This window comes from Dipteris shenzhenensis, chromosome 10 (genome assembly GCF_047967505.1).
Source record: "Dipteris shenzhenensis isolate YYH24624 ecotype China chromosome 10, Dip_SZ_1.0, whole genome shotgun sequence".
In the NCBI taxonomy this organism is placed as follows: domain Eukaryota; kingdom Viridiplantae; phylum Streptophyta; class Polypodiopsida; order Gleicheniales; family Dipteridaceae; genus Dipteris; species Dipteris shenzhenensis.
The window spans coordinates 7860808-7877461 of NC_141605.1; the positions used below are offsets into that span (position 1 = coordinate 7860808).

Below are 16654 nucleotides of genomic sequence, written 5' to 3' on the forward strand. Positions count from 1 at the left end.
CTCCTATAAGACACATAGTGACTATCCATATCAATGGCTGGCTATTTAATATAACACTTTATTTTTCTTACTACTTCTCAAGTAGGAACATCATACTGAATCCTCTGAAGCTTTGATTCTACGTGTGTCCAGACTCCATTGTATGCAACGAAGAATTCCGATGCCTTTTTATTCTCATGAGTTGTGAGCAATATAGATATCTGAGACCGCAATGGATCTATGAACTCAATTAAGCAGCATACTTTGAGACTTGGTGCAAGTTTGGAGTTGCGTTATTGGAAGCACTTAAAATACCTTCTTTTTAGACCAGATGCACTTAATCAAGAATCTGCTGAATGTCAACATTTGAAGGCATACTATGAAGATTGTGGTTTTGGACATCAGCCTACGGAGCTTCTCTTGTCTCTAGCCTTGCTTGTGAAGTGTCCCATTGTATAATGTTTGTAACAGTAGAACCTAGAAGATTTTACTGGACTTAAAGATTGAATTAATGCTATTCGAAAAAAAAAGATAGCTTGGCCTGTGTACAAGATGTGAGTTTTGTAAGTCGGGGCCTAAAATCTGAGGAAGGTCCTGAAACAAAGATGAAAAGGCTGTAAAGTTATGGGTGGCATTATCACTTCATACAATTTCACGGCTGGGTGTCTAGGCAAACCAATCAAATTAAAATGGCCAGTGGACCTGGTTCACTAAATGGTGTTTCTGTAACCTCTAGTGTCTCTCTTTGAGGACTTAGTAGCTATATTTTTCTAATCTAAAATTATGCTGCTACTGGAAGCTCTACAAATTTTTTGTTTATGGAATCCAGATTAACAAATGTGAGGAAGGCCTCAAAACAAGGATGTAAAGCACGTGTTATAAATATATAGGCCATGTGTCTCGTCAAAACAACAGATTCATAAAATTAAAATGGCCATTGGACCAAGTTCAATAAAAAGCATTGTGTTTCTATGACCTCTAGCATCTCTTGTTGAGGGTTGAGTAACTATATTTTTCTAAACTGAGGCTATATTACGAGTTTTTCAAAATTTTTCTTTATGGAATCAAATTCAGTCAGATTTAAGATTCTTCTCTCATTTGATAGATTTATATTACAAGACTTTACTTCTTTGTTACCAGGAACACATGTATTGCCCCTCAAGAACTAGAAAACGAGGAGGTGGATAGCGTATCATGCTACACAAAAGGTGATAGTTCTGAAAACACATTTTGCTATTTTCAGAATGGAACTCTTTTCCTCTTAAATTTTCATCCATGTATGGATAAATTTTAAAAAAACAAGAAATTGCAGAGACTCCTTCTGGTCTCGAGGCCCTTGCTAATGCTGCAACATTGGGAGAGAATAAGGTTTCATCATCATCTCCTGCTCCTACAACCAAGCACCCTCGGCACAGGCCTGGTTGCACTTGCATTGTGTGCATCCAGCCACCTAGTGGTAAGGGCCCAAAGCACAAGCCGACTTGTACGTGCAATGTGTGTGTGACAGTGAAGAGGAGATTCAAGACCCTTATGATGCGCCGGAAGAAAAAACAGACAGAGAGGGAATCAGAAAGCGTTCGAAAGAAGAAAGTAGAAGTCAAAGAGGAAGGAGACGTAAACAGTGGAACGAAGTCACACAGCGAAACACATTCTATCTCTGAAAATGGAACAATGAAGGGAAACTTCACGGCCACATATCCCCCTGCCATACCTAAGATGAACCACTTTCCTTCCAATGGAAACGGATTTTCTCCAAATGTTACTCTTTCAGGAGCTTATCCTCCACAGACAAAATGTACTGGAGAGGAACATGTGATTGGGAAAGCAGGAATCGACCTCAACAGCCAACCAGAGCGAGATGATGAACCTTGTAAAGATGCAAGCAGAGTAACAATGATGATGCTATTTCAGACTGCAAACTATCCGCTAGAAAGATATTTGCAGCAACAAGGAATATCTAACCTCTCATGCTCAACCCAGTTGATAAATCCAACCGTGCCCTTTTCTGGCAATCTTGGGAGCACAGTGATGAATGGCCATACTAGCAGCCAGTCTGCTGTCCTGACCTCAGATAGACCTTCAGATGACCAAAGTTTGGGTTTTGCTCAAGACAAGTTGGGCAGTTCTACCGCACTTACTCAGGTTCTTTCCCCCTTTCATGCTAATCTTTTTTGAAAAATGGGATCTTGACTTTTCAATCTATTTCTGCCTACCATCTCTTCAAAAATGCTTGCAGAGATTTTGACAAATTCAAAACTGCTGCAGATATGAGTAATGGTTCTTGACATGCATTCATGTGGAGAGAGAGAGAGAGAGAGAGAGAAAGAGATTAACGTCCTCGGGAGGGTCTATGGGACAAAGCACATATACCTAGATGACTTACAATGTCTGGATATACCAGCGGGTTGAGGAGGCACATGGCATCTCAGCTCGAAGCTATTATAGCACACATCTAGATTCTAATACTATGTTTGAGAAAGTGGCCTTCATTACACCAGTTTAAGACTGAGGGTCTTTGGGTTTGGATTTGAAGTCTCTAATAAATGCTTTCCCATCTCTGTAAACAGTCCCATTTGCCTTCCTTGCGAGCTTCCTTCACTTTGGCTAATTCTGTGGCTTTCATCTTGAGCTGAGTCGGGATGAGCTCCTCTAAAATCCATATCTTGGTGCCTCTCAACTTGTTGGTTTGCTTGAGAATTTTCCTTCTTGCTAACTTGTCCTTCAAAACTAGTTGGGCTTGTGTCCCTTGTTGGAGGACACCAACCATATCTTTTGAGTCCCATTCAATTTGGGGAATTGCTTTTGTGACATGTTCCAGCTTTTCAGCCATGCTCCCATCCTGCCAGCCCATAGGTAATCCTCCTATGCGTAGAATCCGGCTGTTGCTGGCCCTTTTCTCCTGTACTTCATAAACATCTCATGTGTTGATTTTGTTGTCCATTTTTGCTGTAATTTCCTGTTTTACTGATTTGACCTGAGTGGTAACTAAGTCTTGTACTTTGGTTACCAGCTTTGGTTCGAGCACTGCTTCACTTTATATCTGTAATACTTCTTGTATGATTTCATGTTTTCCTTTGTTCTCCATATTGAAAACTTTCATCTCCAGAGAGGTGAGTCGAGCCTTAGTCTCTCTGAGTTCTTGTTGTAGATAGTAAACTTGTTCCTGTAGGTTCAAGCCTGTGAGTTTTCCGCGTTGCCTTTGATAGTTCAAATGATAAGGAGAGGGAGTCGGGACAAAACTAGTAATGGCAGCAAAGGAGAGTTTCTTCGTTGTAGGTGTCGAGATAGGAGTTGAGATATCATATTTCTTCTCCATGGAGGCCTTCGAGAGCTCCATGGTGGCCTATGAGTATTTTGGGGGGCCCTTTCGCTGTCTCTAACACCCCAGACTGAGCCTCAGCTCCGTCTGGGGCTGATAGTGGCCTGCTTTTGCCCCCCCTAGGCCGGTGAACTGCTCCCCGGATCTGCCCCTCCCCGTGACTTGACCTTGGTGCCGCCGTGCTGCTCTGCTGCTGCTGCTGTGTGAGCCGCCGCTCTTGTTGCTGTGGGCGCTGTCTGGAGTGGTGGAGCTAGGCAGAGAGAGGCTGAGAGCTAGGCGAAGGACTAGGCGGGAGAGAGGCGGAGAGCTAGGCGGGAGAGAGGCGGAGGGGTGGAGCTAAGTGGGGAGAAAGAAAGGAAGGAAAAAAGATATATTAATGTTCACGGGAGACCTCGCGGGCCTATGGGACAAAGTGCACAGAAAAGCGAACTCATACAAGCCTCATTGGGCTGAAGCAACGAGTACACTAGGACCCTTGCTGAGTACTAATCTATGCTAATAGAATCATAATCATAATCATATCAATCAATCTATCCAAGTGCTGGGACGAAAGCGAAGCCTGGTGTAGTGATGGCTCTCTAGTGGGCTGCGAAAATATCTCGTATCTGTGTTTGTCGAGCTGTCTCGCGCTGCGGTGGGGGGCGTGGTCTCCTCGCTCTCTGGACTCTCTGGGTTGTGTCTAGAGTGACCCCTCGTCTCTGTCGTCTCCCCTGAGGAAAGTTGTGATAGGTCGGACCTCAATAGAGTGTACTCTGGAGGCTCTCTGTCGCACATGTGGCCTCTGCGCCCCTCTCTTGGCAGAACTGTGCCAGCTGCTTGCTCTCATATCAGCTAGCTCCTCTTCCTCCACTCCACTGTGTCCGAGGACTTACTCAAATGTATAGAAGTCTGTGATGTGCCGTTGTGCCCGGTCACCCTCTATGTCCTGTAGTGGTCTGACCATCCCCTGCTGCTCTCTGATCTGTTGTAGAAGTGCCTCCTTGTGTTGCCGCATCTCCATCAGATAAAGCCTGATACAGACTTGATCATGGAAATGGATCAGTCGTGACAAAGGACCGAAGCCATTCCCCTCTAGGTAGAGACAGTGGTAGCGTCCCCGAATCTCGTAGTAGGTTGGGCAAACACAAAGAAAATGCTACTTTGTCTCAACCGCCCCCAGCGTACATAGTGTGCAGACCCGCTGCTCTCTAGGTATACCCGCTGCTCTCCCTGCCTCAATCCTCAGCTGGTGGGATGAAACCCACAGCTAATCAGTGGCAATCCTCATTGCATGAGATACTCCTCTATCCTCGAGATACTCCAATTATTTAGAGTACCTACATTATAGCTTGAAAAACATAATCATCCATACATCAATTTAAGACTGAGAGTCTTTTGGCTTAGATTTAAACTCCTTAATGATTGCTATGCCTCCACGATATACTACCCATTTTCCATCCTTCCTAGCAGTCTTGACCTTAGCTAATTCCGTTGCCTTATTTTTCAGTTGAGCTCGTGTTAGTTCCTCAGCTATCTTAGTCCCTTTCAATTTATAAGATTGTCGGAGAAGCTTGGTGCGTAGATCGTGTGAGTTGAGCGTAAAGATAGCATGACCTTGAGACTGAGAGATTTAAGTTGGTATGGCTTCATCATCATCATCGATATCATCACCCTTGTCAACCGTCCAAACAATGTTAGGCATGGCTGCTTTGACATGTGCTATAGTGTCACTGAAAGAGTCCTTCTTTATACCATCCTTCAGAAGTCCCCCAATATCTTCAAGCCATTATCACGTCTAGCTGTGTGTTCTTAATCTCTTCCTGACTGTCAGCTTCATTTACTTTGGTATCAAACTCCACAATCACTTCCTTCTTAGTGGTTTGTACTTCAGTGTGAACTAGATCTTTGACCGTAGAGACTAGCGGGGCGGTAGGGGGGGAAGCCTTGCAAGACTTTGCAGCCCCATCAATTACTGCCTGCTCGCAAGGTCCTTCAAGATCCTGAATTGTAGCTCCCAGTTGCACCTTTAACTTTGTTACGTGCTGCTGTAGATCAAAAATCTGTTCATGGTGCCCAATTATGGGTCGATCCAGACCTCCTCGTACGTATGTGTGTGCATATGGAGAGGGTGTCTTGGCTGTGGCATATCGGGTCTGCGCATACGGAGAGGGTGTCATCATTGCAATTGTGGCATATCAGGCCTTGCTGGCTGGGGCTGTTGGGGTTGAGGGAGGGGATTTCGAGGAGAGGCTCGACCATTCCTCCTTGCTGGCCATGTCTGCTGCTACCTCGGGCTAAACTAACCGCCCCGGCTGGGCTAGGGGTTCAGCCTAGCTAGGGGTTAGGGGGCTTCTGGAACTACTGGTCTGACGGGGGTGTACGAAGGTCTGATGGGGATGTACAAAGGTTTGACGGGGATGTAGGGAAGTTTGATGGGTGGGTCTGATGAAGGGTGTACGGGAGGGCTAATGAGAGCTTGGTAGAGGAGAGCCTTCAAAGCGGGGGGGGGGGGGGGGGGGGAGAGAGAGAGAGAGAGAAGAAGAAGAAGAATATATTATCGTCCTCTGAAGACCAAAACCGGCCTATGGGACCTGAGCAATACAATATCACAAGTACATGAAAGCTCCTCCCGAAGATGGGAGGGTGGAAAGAGAAACCACCTTCTAGGATTCAGGTGGATTCCTATGCTTGAAGAGCTTATACACAAAAGTTCCTAAAGCTGAAGGTGACCCTTTATGCAGCAAATCAGCCAGTTTGTTATGTCCCTCAAGGAGGTGATTGAACTCTTCAGGAGACCAACAAGTCTATGGGGAAGCAAAAAAACCATCTAGTACATCTGCTTTAGGGAGGGTATATGGCAGCTCCCAGGGAGTGCAAAAGCAACCCCAATTATTTAGAGTACCTACATAATAGTCTCACAGGGTAATCAGCCATACATCAGTTTGAGACTGAGAGTCTTTTGGTTTGGATTTAAACTCTTTGATAAGTGCTATGCCTTCACGGTAAACTGCCCTTTTTCAATCCATCCTAGCAGTCTTGACTTTAGCTAACTCCGTTGCCTTATTCTTCAATTGAGCTCGTGTAAGTTCCTCTGCTATCCATATGTTGGTCCCTTTCAACTTGTAAGATTGTCGAAGGAGCTTGATCCGTAAATCTCGCGACTTAAGTGTAAGGATAACGTGTCCTCTGGAGTGTCGGATATTCGTCGTCGTCGTCGTCGTCATCATCATCATCATCATCATCATCATCATCATTATCATCATCAACCTTCCATTCAATATTAGGCATGGCAGCTTTGACATGCTGAAAGAGTCATCATCTTTGAACCATCCTTCAGGGAGCCCCCCCACTCTAATCTTCAATGCATTATCGTGTCTGGCTTCGTGTTCTTTGATCTCTTCTTGGATATCAGTTTTGTTTGCCTTTGTGTTGAACTCCTCAATCACTTCTTTCTTGATTGATTGTACTTCAGTATGAGCCATATCTTTGATTGTAGAGACTAGTTGAGGAGGAGGAGGAGAATCTTACATGAGTTCACAACCTCAACAATTATTGCCTGCTTAGCAGGTCCCTCTAGAGCTTGAAGTCGGGCTTGTACTTCTGCCAGCGCAAGCGTTAACTCTCTGATTGCCTGTGCAAATAATAAATCTGTTCATGTTGCCCAATGATGGGGCGTTTGGACCCTTCTTGTTGGTAATTGCGTGCATATGGAGAGGGTGTCATGGCTACAATTGGAGAGTACCGAGTCCCGATAGTTGAGGCAGATTTGGAGGAGAGGGTAGGCCATTCCATATCTTCTATTTCTCTAGAACCCCCTAGCTAAACCTAACCCTCGGGTTGCGGGCTGGGGGTTTAGCCCAACTCGGGGTTAGAGACTCTAGGAGCTTGCTGCGAGGTGAGCCGAGGGGGGGGGGGGGCAGAGAACAATTGACCAACGAGGAGTAGCAGAATTGCTACTAGTGGCGGTTCTGCTGGTGGTGGCACTGTTGGCTGGTTGCTAGCGGCGCAGCTAGCTAGTGAGTTAGCTACGTTGCTAGTTGCAGCTAAAGTTGCTGAAGCAGTAGAGAGACCAAAGGGTAGGCGACGAGCAGAGTGGGCAGGGCTACTACTTGACGGGCAGAGCGTGCTGAGGCGACGGATACCGGTTGAATGCTGTGAGAGAGAGAGAGAGAGAGAGAGAGAGAGAGAGAGAGTCCTAAGTACAACATAGTCATGTCGATAGTCGACTATATATCAATCTCAGCATCATCGTCATCAAGAGAGTTTATTAAAGTCTTCGGAAGACCGATGGGTCTATGAAACTGTGAAAAACCTAATACAATGAGCTGTGGTAGTGGAGCTACTAAACGAGCATCCAAAATGGCAGTACTAAGTCCTAAGTACAACATAGTACAACATAGTCATGTGGATAGTCGACTATATATCAATCTCAGCATCATTGTCATCATCAACATCATCATCCTCATCATCAACAGCGAAAAATCAGGATGGATGAGACAGTGGAGGCATGAGGTCAGCAATAGAGCGTCGGCCCATCAAGGGTGCAATCTTGGTACGTCTCTTGGTCGTAGCTCTGCGTCTAACCAGGGCCATTGTGACCCCCGTCGGTCGGGCTCCGACCCTAAACAAGGAGGGGATGTCCCCAAGTATGATCTGTGTGTCAACCCTCTGTCTGAGCTGTCGGGTCACTGGCTCTGGGTCACGGTCATGTCGAGGTCTCGTCTCGTGGAGGTCTATGTGATCTGGCGGAAAGAACTCCGTGATAGAGCTCTGAGAAAGAAGTCTGCTCTTGTCTCTGTGCTTGGAGTAACACCGCGAGAGTAATCTCTCGCGGTATCTAAGTATCTCATAAATGAAACCAGCCAAATACCGCTGGTCTGGGTAGGAGAGGAGACGGGCCAAAACCCCATAACTATGTCCGAAGAGACAATAGAAACGCCCTCAGATCTCATAGTAAACAGGACACCTGAAGATGAAATGCTCCTCTGTCTCAACCTTCTGCATGTCACACAGTGTGCATATGCGCCTCTCCCTGGGTAACCGCTTTGCTCTGTTGCTCTCGATATGAAGTTTGTGTAAAGAGACCCAGAACTGCCCAAGAGAGATCCTCAACGAGTGGGGTAGGTGAATCTGCGTGTATCCTGGTGGATCAATGAAACCCTCCACTGTGATATGTAAGAAGTGATCTCTGTAGAAGCCCAACCTCACTGGAAGATCACTCGGGCCCAACCCTCCGCTGTGATATGTAAGAAGTGATCTCTGTAGAAGCCCAGCTTCACTGGAAGATTACTTGGGCCCAACCAAGTCCGGAATGTGTGTAGCTGTAGTAGATCCTCATGGATAACCTGGTTGACCTCGTGTGATAGGAGGGGAGAGAACGTAGCATCCATGCTATACTGGAATGGAGGTAGTTAGTCCATGTGGAGCCCTAGCCCCTCAAACCATCTCTCTGTGCGTGCATACCGGCACCTCTTGTCTCCCCCTACTGGAAGTGCCATAGAAGAGGACAATGCTAGCCATGGTACCCTGCTACGCCCAGAGGTGTAATCCCCATACTCCCTGACTCGGTACAGATATGTGATGACCTGAAATGCAGCATCTAGCTGTAATGGGGGTGACTCAAACTCCGCCCGAATGATCTGGTGAGGAATGGATGGCTTACCACGGATCATCTGTGATAACATGAGAATCTGTAGCCGCTCCACCCTGACCCACTCTGTATCCGACAAGTCAAGCCCCTAGCATGGACTGCCATACATCCCTGCTGGACGGACCAAGGAGTCAAAAAGCAACCCTTTGGTGCGTGGATCCTGAAAGTGAGAGCGGAAGCACTGCCTCTCTAGTCCAGCCAATGAAGCATATCCTCTGCTTAGACGTGCATGCATCGTGGGTCTCATAGTGAAGATGGGTCCGGAAAAGACGACACCAAGATAAGTGTATGATGAAACTACCTCAACAGGGGACCCATCAAATGCGAACTGCTCCTTGTGCATGGCGGTTCGAGACATATTGAAGATCATAACCTTGGTTTTACCTAGGTTGACCTTGAAATCATGAGACTCACAAAAGGACTATAGTGCATCAAGGTGTCTCTGAAGCCCCTCTGCTGAGTTCATCAGTTTGGAAGGTGCATTGCACCTTGGTCTTGTATCTCCATTTTCAAGAATAAAGTGAGCCTGGATAAGGGGGGGGGGGGGTGTCTTGGCCCCTCAATCATATTGCAATTTCCAATGATGTCACTTTGTGTTTAAGCTGTATAAGTGTTATGGTCTAGCCGAGATAGCATGACCTCGGATAGATCGGTGGGCATTTTCTCTTAGATGACCAACTTTTGTAATAGTTATGTGCGTAATTGAAATGGTCAAGAGAAGTAACTGCCAAGGTCCTAGGTGAGGGTGGAATGGCATTGACTAGGTAGTTCTGAGTGCTAAAGCCTAGGTGCACCTAAATGTGCAATAATGCCAATGGGCAAGTGGTTTTTAATGTGCCCCAAGAGAGGGGTAAAAAAAAGGTGCACCAAGTGGAGAGGCAATAATGATGACATTTGGCAAGGAGAACTATCTAGGGAAATGAGGGTCTCATGGATAAGTATGAATGAAATAACGTATAGATGGGACGATCTACGATCCATGAGAATAGGCTGGGTGGAATAACATATAGCCATCGCCCGTGATTTCTTTAACGTAGGAAAAGAGATTCAAGCTACAGATAAAATCGTTGACAGATAAAATCGTTGACATTTGGTATCTGAGCCAGGGTTAGAGGATGAAAGGGGATTCGTGATTTACGACGAAACCTGTGAAGGAAAGGTGGACGATCAATTTTTGGTTGGTGTTTTGCTACGACGACTGGCGTAGGCGACGCGCTGATCACCGTGAGGCGTTGCGCGGTGGCCTGGGAGAAGAGATCGACGGAGATGCTGGTGACGCCTAATTGACGGCGTTCTCGACTGTGTTGTTGGGGTGTCTACCGAGTTGGGTGACGTGCTCAGATTGGATCGCCTCGAGCAAGAACTTGGTGAAGACCCGAGGGCTACTGGCCGTCGCACAATGAATCTGTCTGTTCCGCTCCTCGAGTATGGGCTGGTTGCAAGGCTTCAGCCTTGGTGACTATACCGGTCTATAGTTGGCTTTGTGGCCACAAGGCCTAGCCTTTGTAAGGCGGTTGGCTGGTTGTGGGCAAGCAGAGATGGGTCGTGGAAGCACGAGCGTGGAGTAGAGACGAGCGACGCGCATGCCTGGCAATATATGATTTTGGAGCGGGATGATAGTCTACGTAACGTGAAGGCGTTACGTCAATTAATAGCCGCATATCTGATCTACAGAAGCACCGCCTGCGAGGCATTCTAAGGCCTCTGCACAGCCTATTTGGAAGGAACTTCGAAGGGAAACTGTATGTCTGAGAAGAGCAGCCGGGATCGTTGCGAAACAACCAGGGAGCCCTTTCTTTCCATGCAGTTTTTTTTCCATGCAGTTATTTCTGTACCGTAGAAAAGAAAAGAAAAAAAACCCCAGGAAAGCAGAACAAAGTGAAGCGTGTATATATTGGTTATTTGGGTTTTAGAAAAGACTGGAAAAAAAAAAAAACCCCCCCCCCTCCCATTTTCCATTGTGGAACTATGGAGGCAGAAGGGCAGAATTCAAGGGTGAATCCTAGTGAGTCTAGAGTGCAGTCTACACAACAGATGTCACATCATGCAGCACCTACATTGATTGGTAGGATTTCGATATTAGAGGATGCTTTACAGCAGATTATGAACCAGCAGATGGTGCAAGCCTTGTCGGCTAGACCGTCTAGAATTGATAAGGGCAAAGCTCTAGCAGAGCCAGAGCCCAGTATACATTCCTTAGAGTGCGCAAGGGTCAAAGTGCCTAATATCGCTAATTATAGACCGGAGAAGTACGCTGGTCGGATGACCGAGCGCAGCTTTGATGTGATCGAGGTTTGGTTACACAAGTGGGAAGAAGCCTTCGCCATTTGTGAAATTAGATCCGATCTAAAGAAAATCCGCGAGGCCACACACCTGTTTATTGAGGCAGCGGACAGACGGTGGATAAAGCAAGAGAAGGATCAAGTTGCTCCAACCACCTGGGAAGGGTTTAAAGCTGAATTCAAGAAACACTTTCTCCCACCTGATGAAGAGTCCCGAGCTTGGGATGCTTATAGAAATCTTCGTCAGAGGAGTCTGTCAGTGGCAGAGTACACTGACAAATTCAGGGAATGTGTCATGAAAATAACAGACCCTCTCCCTATGTCGGTTCAGTTAAAAGACTATATCTATGGACTGAACGACAAAATCAAAATGGAAGTTCGGGCTAAATATGTGACTACATTAGATGAATCTATTGCAGTAGCCCTGAACTATGAGGACGCCAGAGGCAGATCTGGTGGATTTGTGCAGGCAGGGACTCAGTATGAGTACCCGAAAAAAGGGGGATTTCCGAGGAAATGGGTTTCAAAGACAAGTGTCTCGCAGCCAAGTGGCCAAACCAAGCAGGTGAAGCCGGTTGAGGGACCAGTAAAAACAAGTACCACCGTTGGGGTGAAAAGGAAAATAACTCCAATGGCAGCCCGGGCTTGGTCAAAGTCCTCATTGACCCTTGAACAAAAAGAGAAAGCTAGAAAAGAAGAGAAGGTATACCCCATCATCGGCAAGCTTCGGGTACACATCCAGGGGTACTTGGATCATCTACCCTTCACGGTGGCACCACTTCAAGGATCAGATGTAATTCTCGGAATGCCCTGGCATAAGCAAGTCAACCCCCGAATCGATTATGTGAAGAATATTCTAACCCTCCAACATAAGGGTAGAGATGTGAGCATTACAGCGGGAGTTTCAAGAAACACCATTCCTATGGTAAGTCATGCACGATCGCCCAATTTGCTTAAGAAAGGAGTATGTTCTTTTCTAGTGTTTGTACGCGATAAGCAACCAAGTGAAGAAAAGTCAGATCCTCTCACAAAAGAAAGATTAGATTTCCTTAAGGAATTCTCTAGTTGCTTCTCTCAGGAACTTCCTAGTCACCTCCCTCCTGAGAGACCAGAGGATCACAAAATTGACATAGTTCCAGGGTCTTCACCTCCAAATAGACCCCCATATAGAGTTAGTTAATCTCAACAAGATGAAATCTTCAAGCAAGTCCAAGAACTCTTGGACAAGGGATTGATCCAACCCAGTAGTTCTTCTTTTTGCTCTCCTGTCTTACTAGTCCAAAAGAAGGATAAAACCTTCAGGATGTGCATAGACTATAGAGCCTTAAACAAACAGACGGTTAAGAATCGTTTCTCGATTCCTCGTATAGACGATATCTTTGATCGTTTAGGAGGATTTGAAATTTTCAGCCGCATAGATCTTAAGAGTGGCTACCATCAGGTATGAGTTGTACCTGAGGACATTCATAAAACAGCCTTCCGAACCACATTTGGGCTGTATGAATACATGGTAATGCCATTTGGCCTTACCAATGCCCCAACCACGTTCAATCGGCTGATGGAACGGTTGTTCAGGAACTATAGACAGTTCACTGCCGTCTTCTTTGATGACATCCTCATTTTCAGCAAGAATGAGGAAGAGCTTAAGGAGCATCTAAAGATTGTATTTCAAATCTTAGCTGAAAATGCTCTTCACATCAATGAGAAGAAAAATGAGTTCTTTCTTCCTGAGATTCACTATCTTGGTCACATTATCTCACGGGAAGGTGTTCGTATGGACCCAGCCAAGATACAGACAATTGTAGAGTGGCCTGACTTGAAGAATGCCCATGAGGTAAGATCTTTTCTAGGCCTAAGCTCATATTACCGAAGGTTTATTTGACATTTTGCTGAACTTGCAGCCCCTCTACATGATCTCACTAAGAAAAATCTGAAGTTCAGATGGACCCAAAAAGAAAAGGACTCTTTTAATGCTCTAAAGCATGCCTTGACTACAGCTCCTGTACTTATCATTCTTGACTTAAGGAAACCATTCCTAGTAGCAGCTGATGCCAGTGGCGATTGCCTTGGGGCTTCTCTTACCCAGGATGGTCATGTTGTGGCCTTTGAAAGCTGACGGCTAAGAGATGCTGAACTTCAATATGATATCTATGAAAAAGAACTCTTAGCTGTAATTCATGCTCTCAAACTTTGGAAACATTATCTTTTAGGGATAGATTTTCTTGTAAAAACTGATCATGAAAGTCTTAAATATTTTCTAACTCAACCTATGATCAGAGAGAGACATATGAAATGGTCTACCTTTCTGCAATCATTTCATTTTCAGATACAATATACTCCTGGAAAAGAGAATGTAGTGGCTGATGCCCTTTCTCGTAGACTAACGCTTCACCATATTTCAGTTCCCTATCATGATGAGCTAACAGCCCTCAAAGAATTCTATGAGGGAGATTTGCTCAGCCATGGGCACATTTGAAAGATGGAGGCACCCATCATGCCTACCACATCAGGGATGGCTATTTATTCATGGAGAACAAACTATGTATCCACAAAGCAGCTTAGATCTAAAGTGATGGAGGAAAGCCATAACCCACCCTATGCTGGTCATAGGGGTATTGTGGCCACTTTTTCAGCCATGCATAAATTTTTCTACTGGCCTAACATACAAAAGGACACTGCTGCCTACATTTCAGCTTGTCTCGCATGTCAAAAAGCTAAGTATGAGAGAGGAAAACCCAAGGGTTTACTTCAGCCCCTACCCATTCGTGAGAGACCATGGGAACACATCACCATGGACTTCATTACAGGAATTCCCAAGACCAATCAAAAGCATGACATGATTTGGGTGATAGTAGATCGATTCAGCAAGCAAGCCCACTCATTCCTTGTAGAAAGAATCTAAAGGCACCTGAAGTTGCCCCTTTATTTATTAGACACATCTTTAGACACCACGGCATGCCCAAGTCTATAGTATCAGATAGAGACTCAAAGTTCACTAGTAACTTCTGGCAGGCTTTGTTTGAGAACCTTGGAACTCTTCTAAGTTTCTCCTTAGCTTTTCATCCTCAAACGGATGGCCAAACTGAAGTTACGAATAGTACACTCTTGGATTTGCTGAAATTTTATGTGCATGACCAGCAAACCTTTTGGGAGAAATTCCTTCCTCTTGTGGAGTTTGCTTATAACAACACAATTCATTCCTCCACTAGAAAAGCTCCTTTCGAAATTGTATATGGTAGATCTTTACCAACTCCACTCATGCAAACAAAAGAGAAAATCTTTGCCGCTGATCGATTCGTGGAGGATTATGACTCTGCTTATGCCACGGTTCGAGCAGCCATTCAAAAGGCACAGGAGAAACAAAGAGCAGCTGCAAATAAAAGACGGAGGGTGTTTGTTGTGAAAGAAGGCCAATGGGTCTTATTGAAATTTGAGAAAGCCCGGTTAAAAACCAAAGTAGGCAAAAAGCGCATCTACTTCAAGCTATCCTTTCGATATTATGGTCCTTTTCAGGTGTTGCAGGTAATAAATGATGTCTCAGTCCGATTGAGACTTCCAGAGCATTGGAAGATCCACGATGTCTTCCACGTAAGCTTGGTAAAACCCTTCATTGGGGAACCACCTCAAGAGCCCACACTGGACGGTGCACCTGAAGTAGAGGACACTGAGATCTTGTTGATCCCAGAGCAAATTATTCTGCATAACTTCACTACGGGACATCGAGGCATGACTCGCAAGATGTACCTTTTGAAGTTCAGAGGGCTCCCATCCACCGATGCCCAATGGGTGGACAGAGCTACATTTCAAGAGTGTCCTGAAATCCTGGATGCTTATGAGGAAGCATTTCAATTGAGGACAACCGAATGAAAGACGAAGGGAATGCCATCCTGCTTCAACATGTATCCACTTGCTTGGTACTATTTCTTTTTGTTTTTCAATAGTATGCTTATTAAGAAATGAAATGTTTTCCTACTGTTCAGTTACGGACAATGGAGACTAGGTCTAGCATTTGAGGGTGGACCCCCTTGCTTGGGGTTATGGGCATTAGTGACCCACAAGAGTGATGGCCTCTCTTTGAGAGGGACATCTGGAAACCACACCCCACGTGAGGACCCAAACATGGGACCAATCAAATGCACAGATTGCATACTGACCTAGGAACCATTCAAGAGAATGTTCCCTGAGCTTTGGGTGTGGGCCTGGCAACATGCCAAGAGTAATGGAGATACAAGATAAGACGACAAACAAATGAGCTCAGTATGGCTCAATTATGACCTTAGAGTATGTCAATAGATAGTCCAAGCTGTTAGGAACCCGTGGGTGCGATGACAACTTTGAAATTTTAGGGTTTTTGGGAGTGACACGTGGCAGACTGCCACATGGAATCTGAGCTGGCAGGTCAGTCCACCTGTCCCACACATGTGGCAGCATGTATGGCAAGTGGCAAGGTATGCAAGCCAAGTGTCTGGCCCCAAATCTGGTAGATTTGGGGCAGGTTGTGGGCTGTCCTCTTTGGGACTGCAGCCCACCAAAAATCTGGGACAAGTGTCCACTTTCCACTCTAAGCCTGGGGGGGGGGCCTGAGCCTATAAAAGAAGGCCTCTCCCCTTCATTCTCTACATGAAAAATTCATCACTTTTCTTCTCTCTCCTTTTGGTTGATGCAGCAGAACCTCTCCAGCTCCTTGGGTGCAGCCAGCTTCTCCCTAGGCCATTCTCTCATCTCAGCAGCACTCTCTCTCTCTACAGCAGCACATTCTCTCTCTACAGTTCCAGCCCTTCCTCTTCAGAAATCTGCCCCCTCCCAGCTCTTCTGGAACAGCAGCAGCATCCTCTCTCCTTCTCCTAGCCTGGAGCAGCCACAGCCCGTTCTCTCTCCTGCTGCAGTATTTCTCTCTCTACTGCAGAATTTCTCTCTCTACTGTTCTAGCCCCTTCCCCTTGCAGAAATCTGCCTTTCTCTGCACCTCTGGAACAGCAGCAACTCCTCTCTTACATTCCTTCCCTTGGGATGAGCATTGGCACTCTCTCTCTACAGCTATCACTCCATAAAGGCTTTCTCTCTCTAGCCTACAGGCTGTTTTTCTAAGCTGTTCTCATTCCAGTCCCATTTCCACACTCTCCTCACCCAAGGTAGCTTCAGAGGCATCAAGGACTTCATCTACAAAAGGGTCAAGTCACGAAGGGAGCCTGTATTGTCAAGTTTATCTCATTTGCAGCACTATTTCATGTTGTTTCTACTATCTTTCTAGAAACTAGTGCTTGCCTCTAATGTTGGATGTAAGTGGTGATTGTTGCAGGCTTCTTCCTTGTGGTTTGGGCAAGCCAAGAGTTGAAACCTGAGCTTGGAGTCCTCCTTTTTGTTGTCTACCTTGTACAGGTCCTAGGCTTTCACTGAGTTCATCAGTTTGGAAGGTGCATTGCACCTTGGTCTTGTATCTCCATGT

The 16654-nt window shown here is 45.7% G+C and overlaps 1 protein-coding gene across 5 annotated transcripts in view; it reads left to right on the top strand.

The window, feature by feature from the left end:
* The window catches only part of LOC147897351 (B3 domain-containing transcription repressor VAL2-like), a 95082-nt gene that overhangs the window by 63056 nt on the left and 15372 nt on the right, over positions 1 to 16654 (top strand). For all 5 annotated transcript variants that reach the window (XM_087379998.1, XM_087380000.1, XM_087380001.1 and 2 more), the window contains 2 exons: positions 1120 to 1187; positions 1292 to 2121. In XM_087379998.1, the coding sequence (XP_087236124.1) occupies positions 1120 to 1187; positions 1292 to 2121 (898 nt within the window). The remainder of the gene's footprint in view (positions 1 to 1119; positions 1188 to 1291; positions 2122 to 16654) is intronic.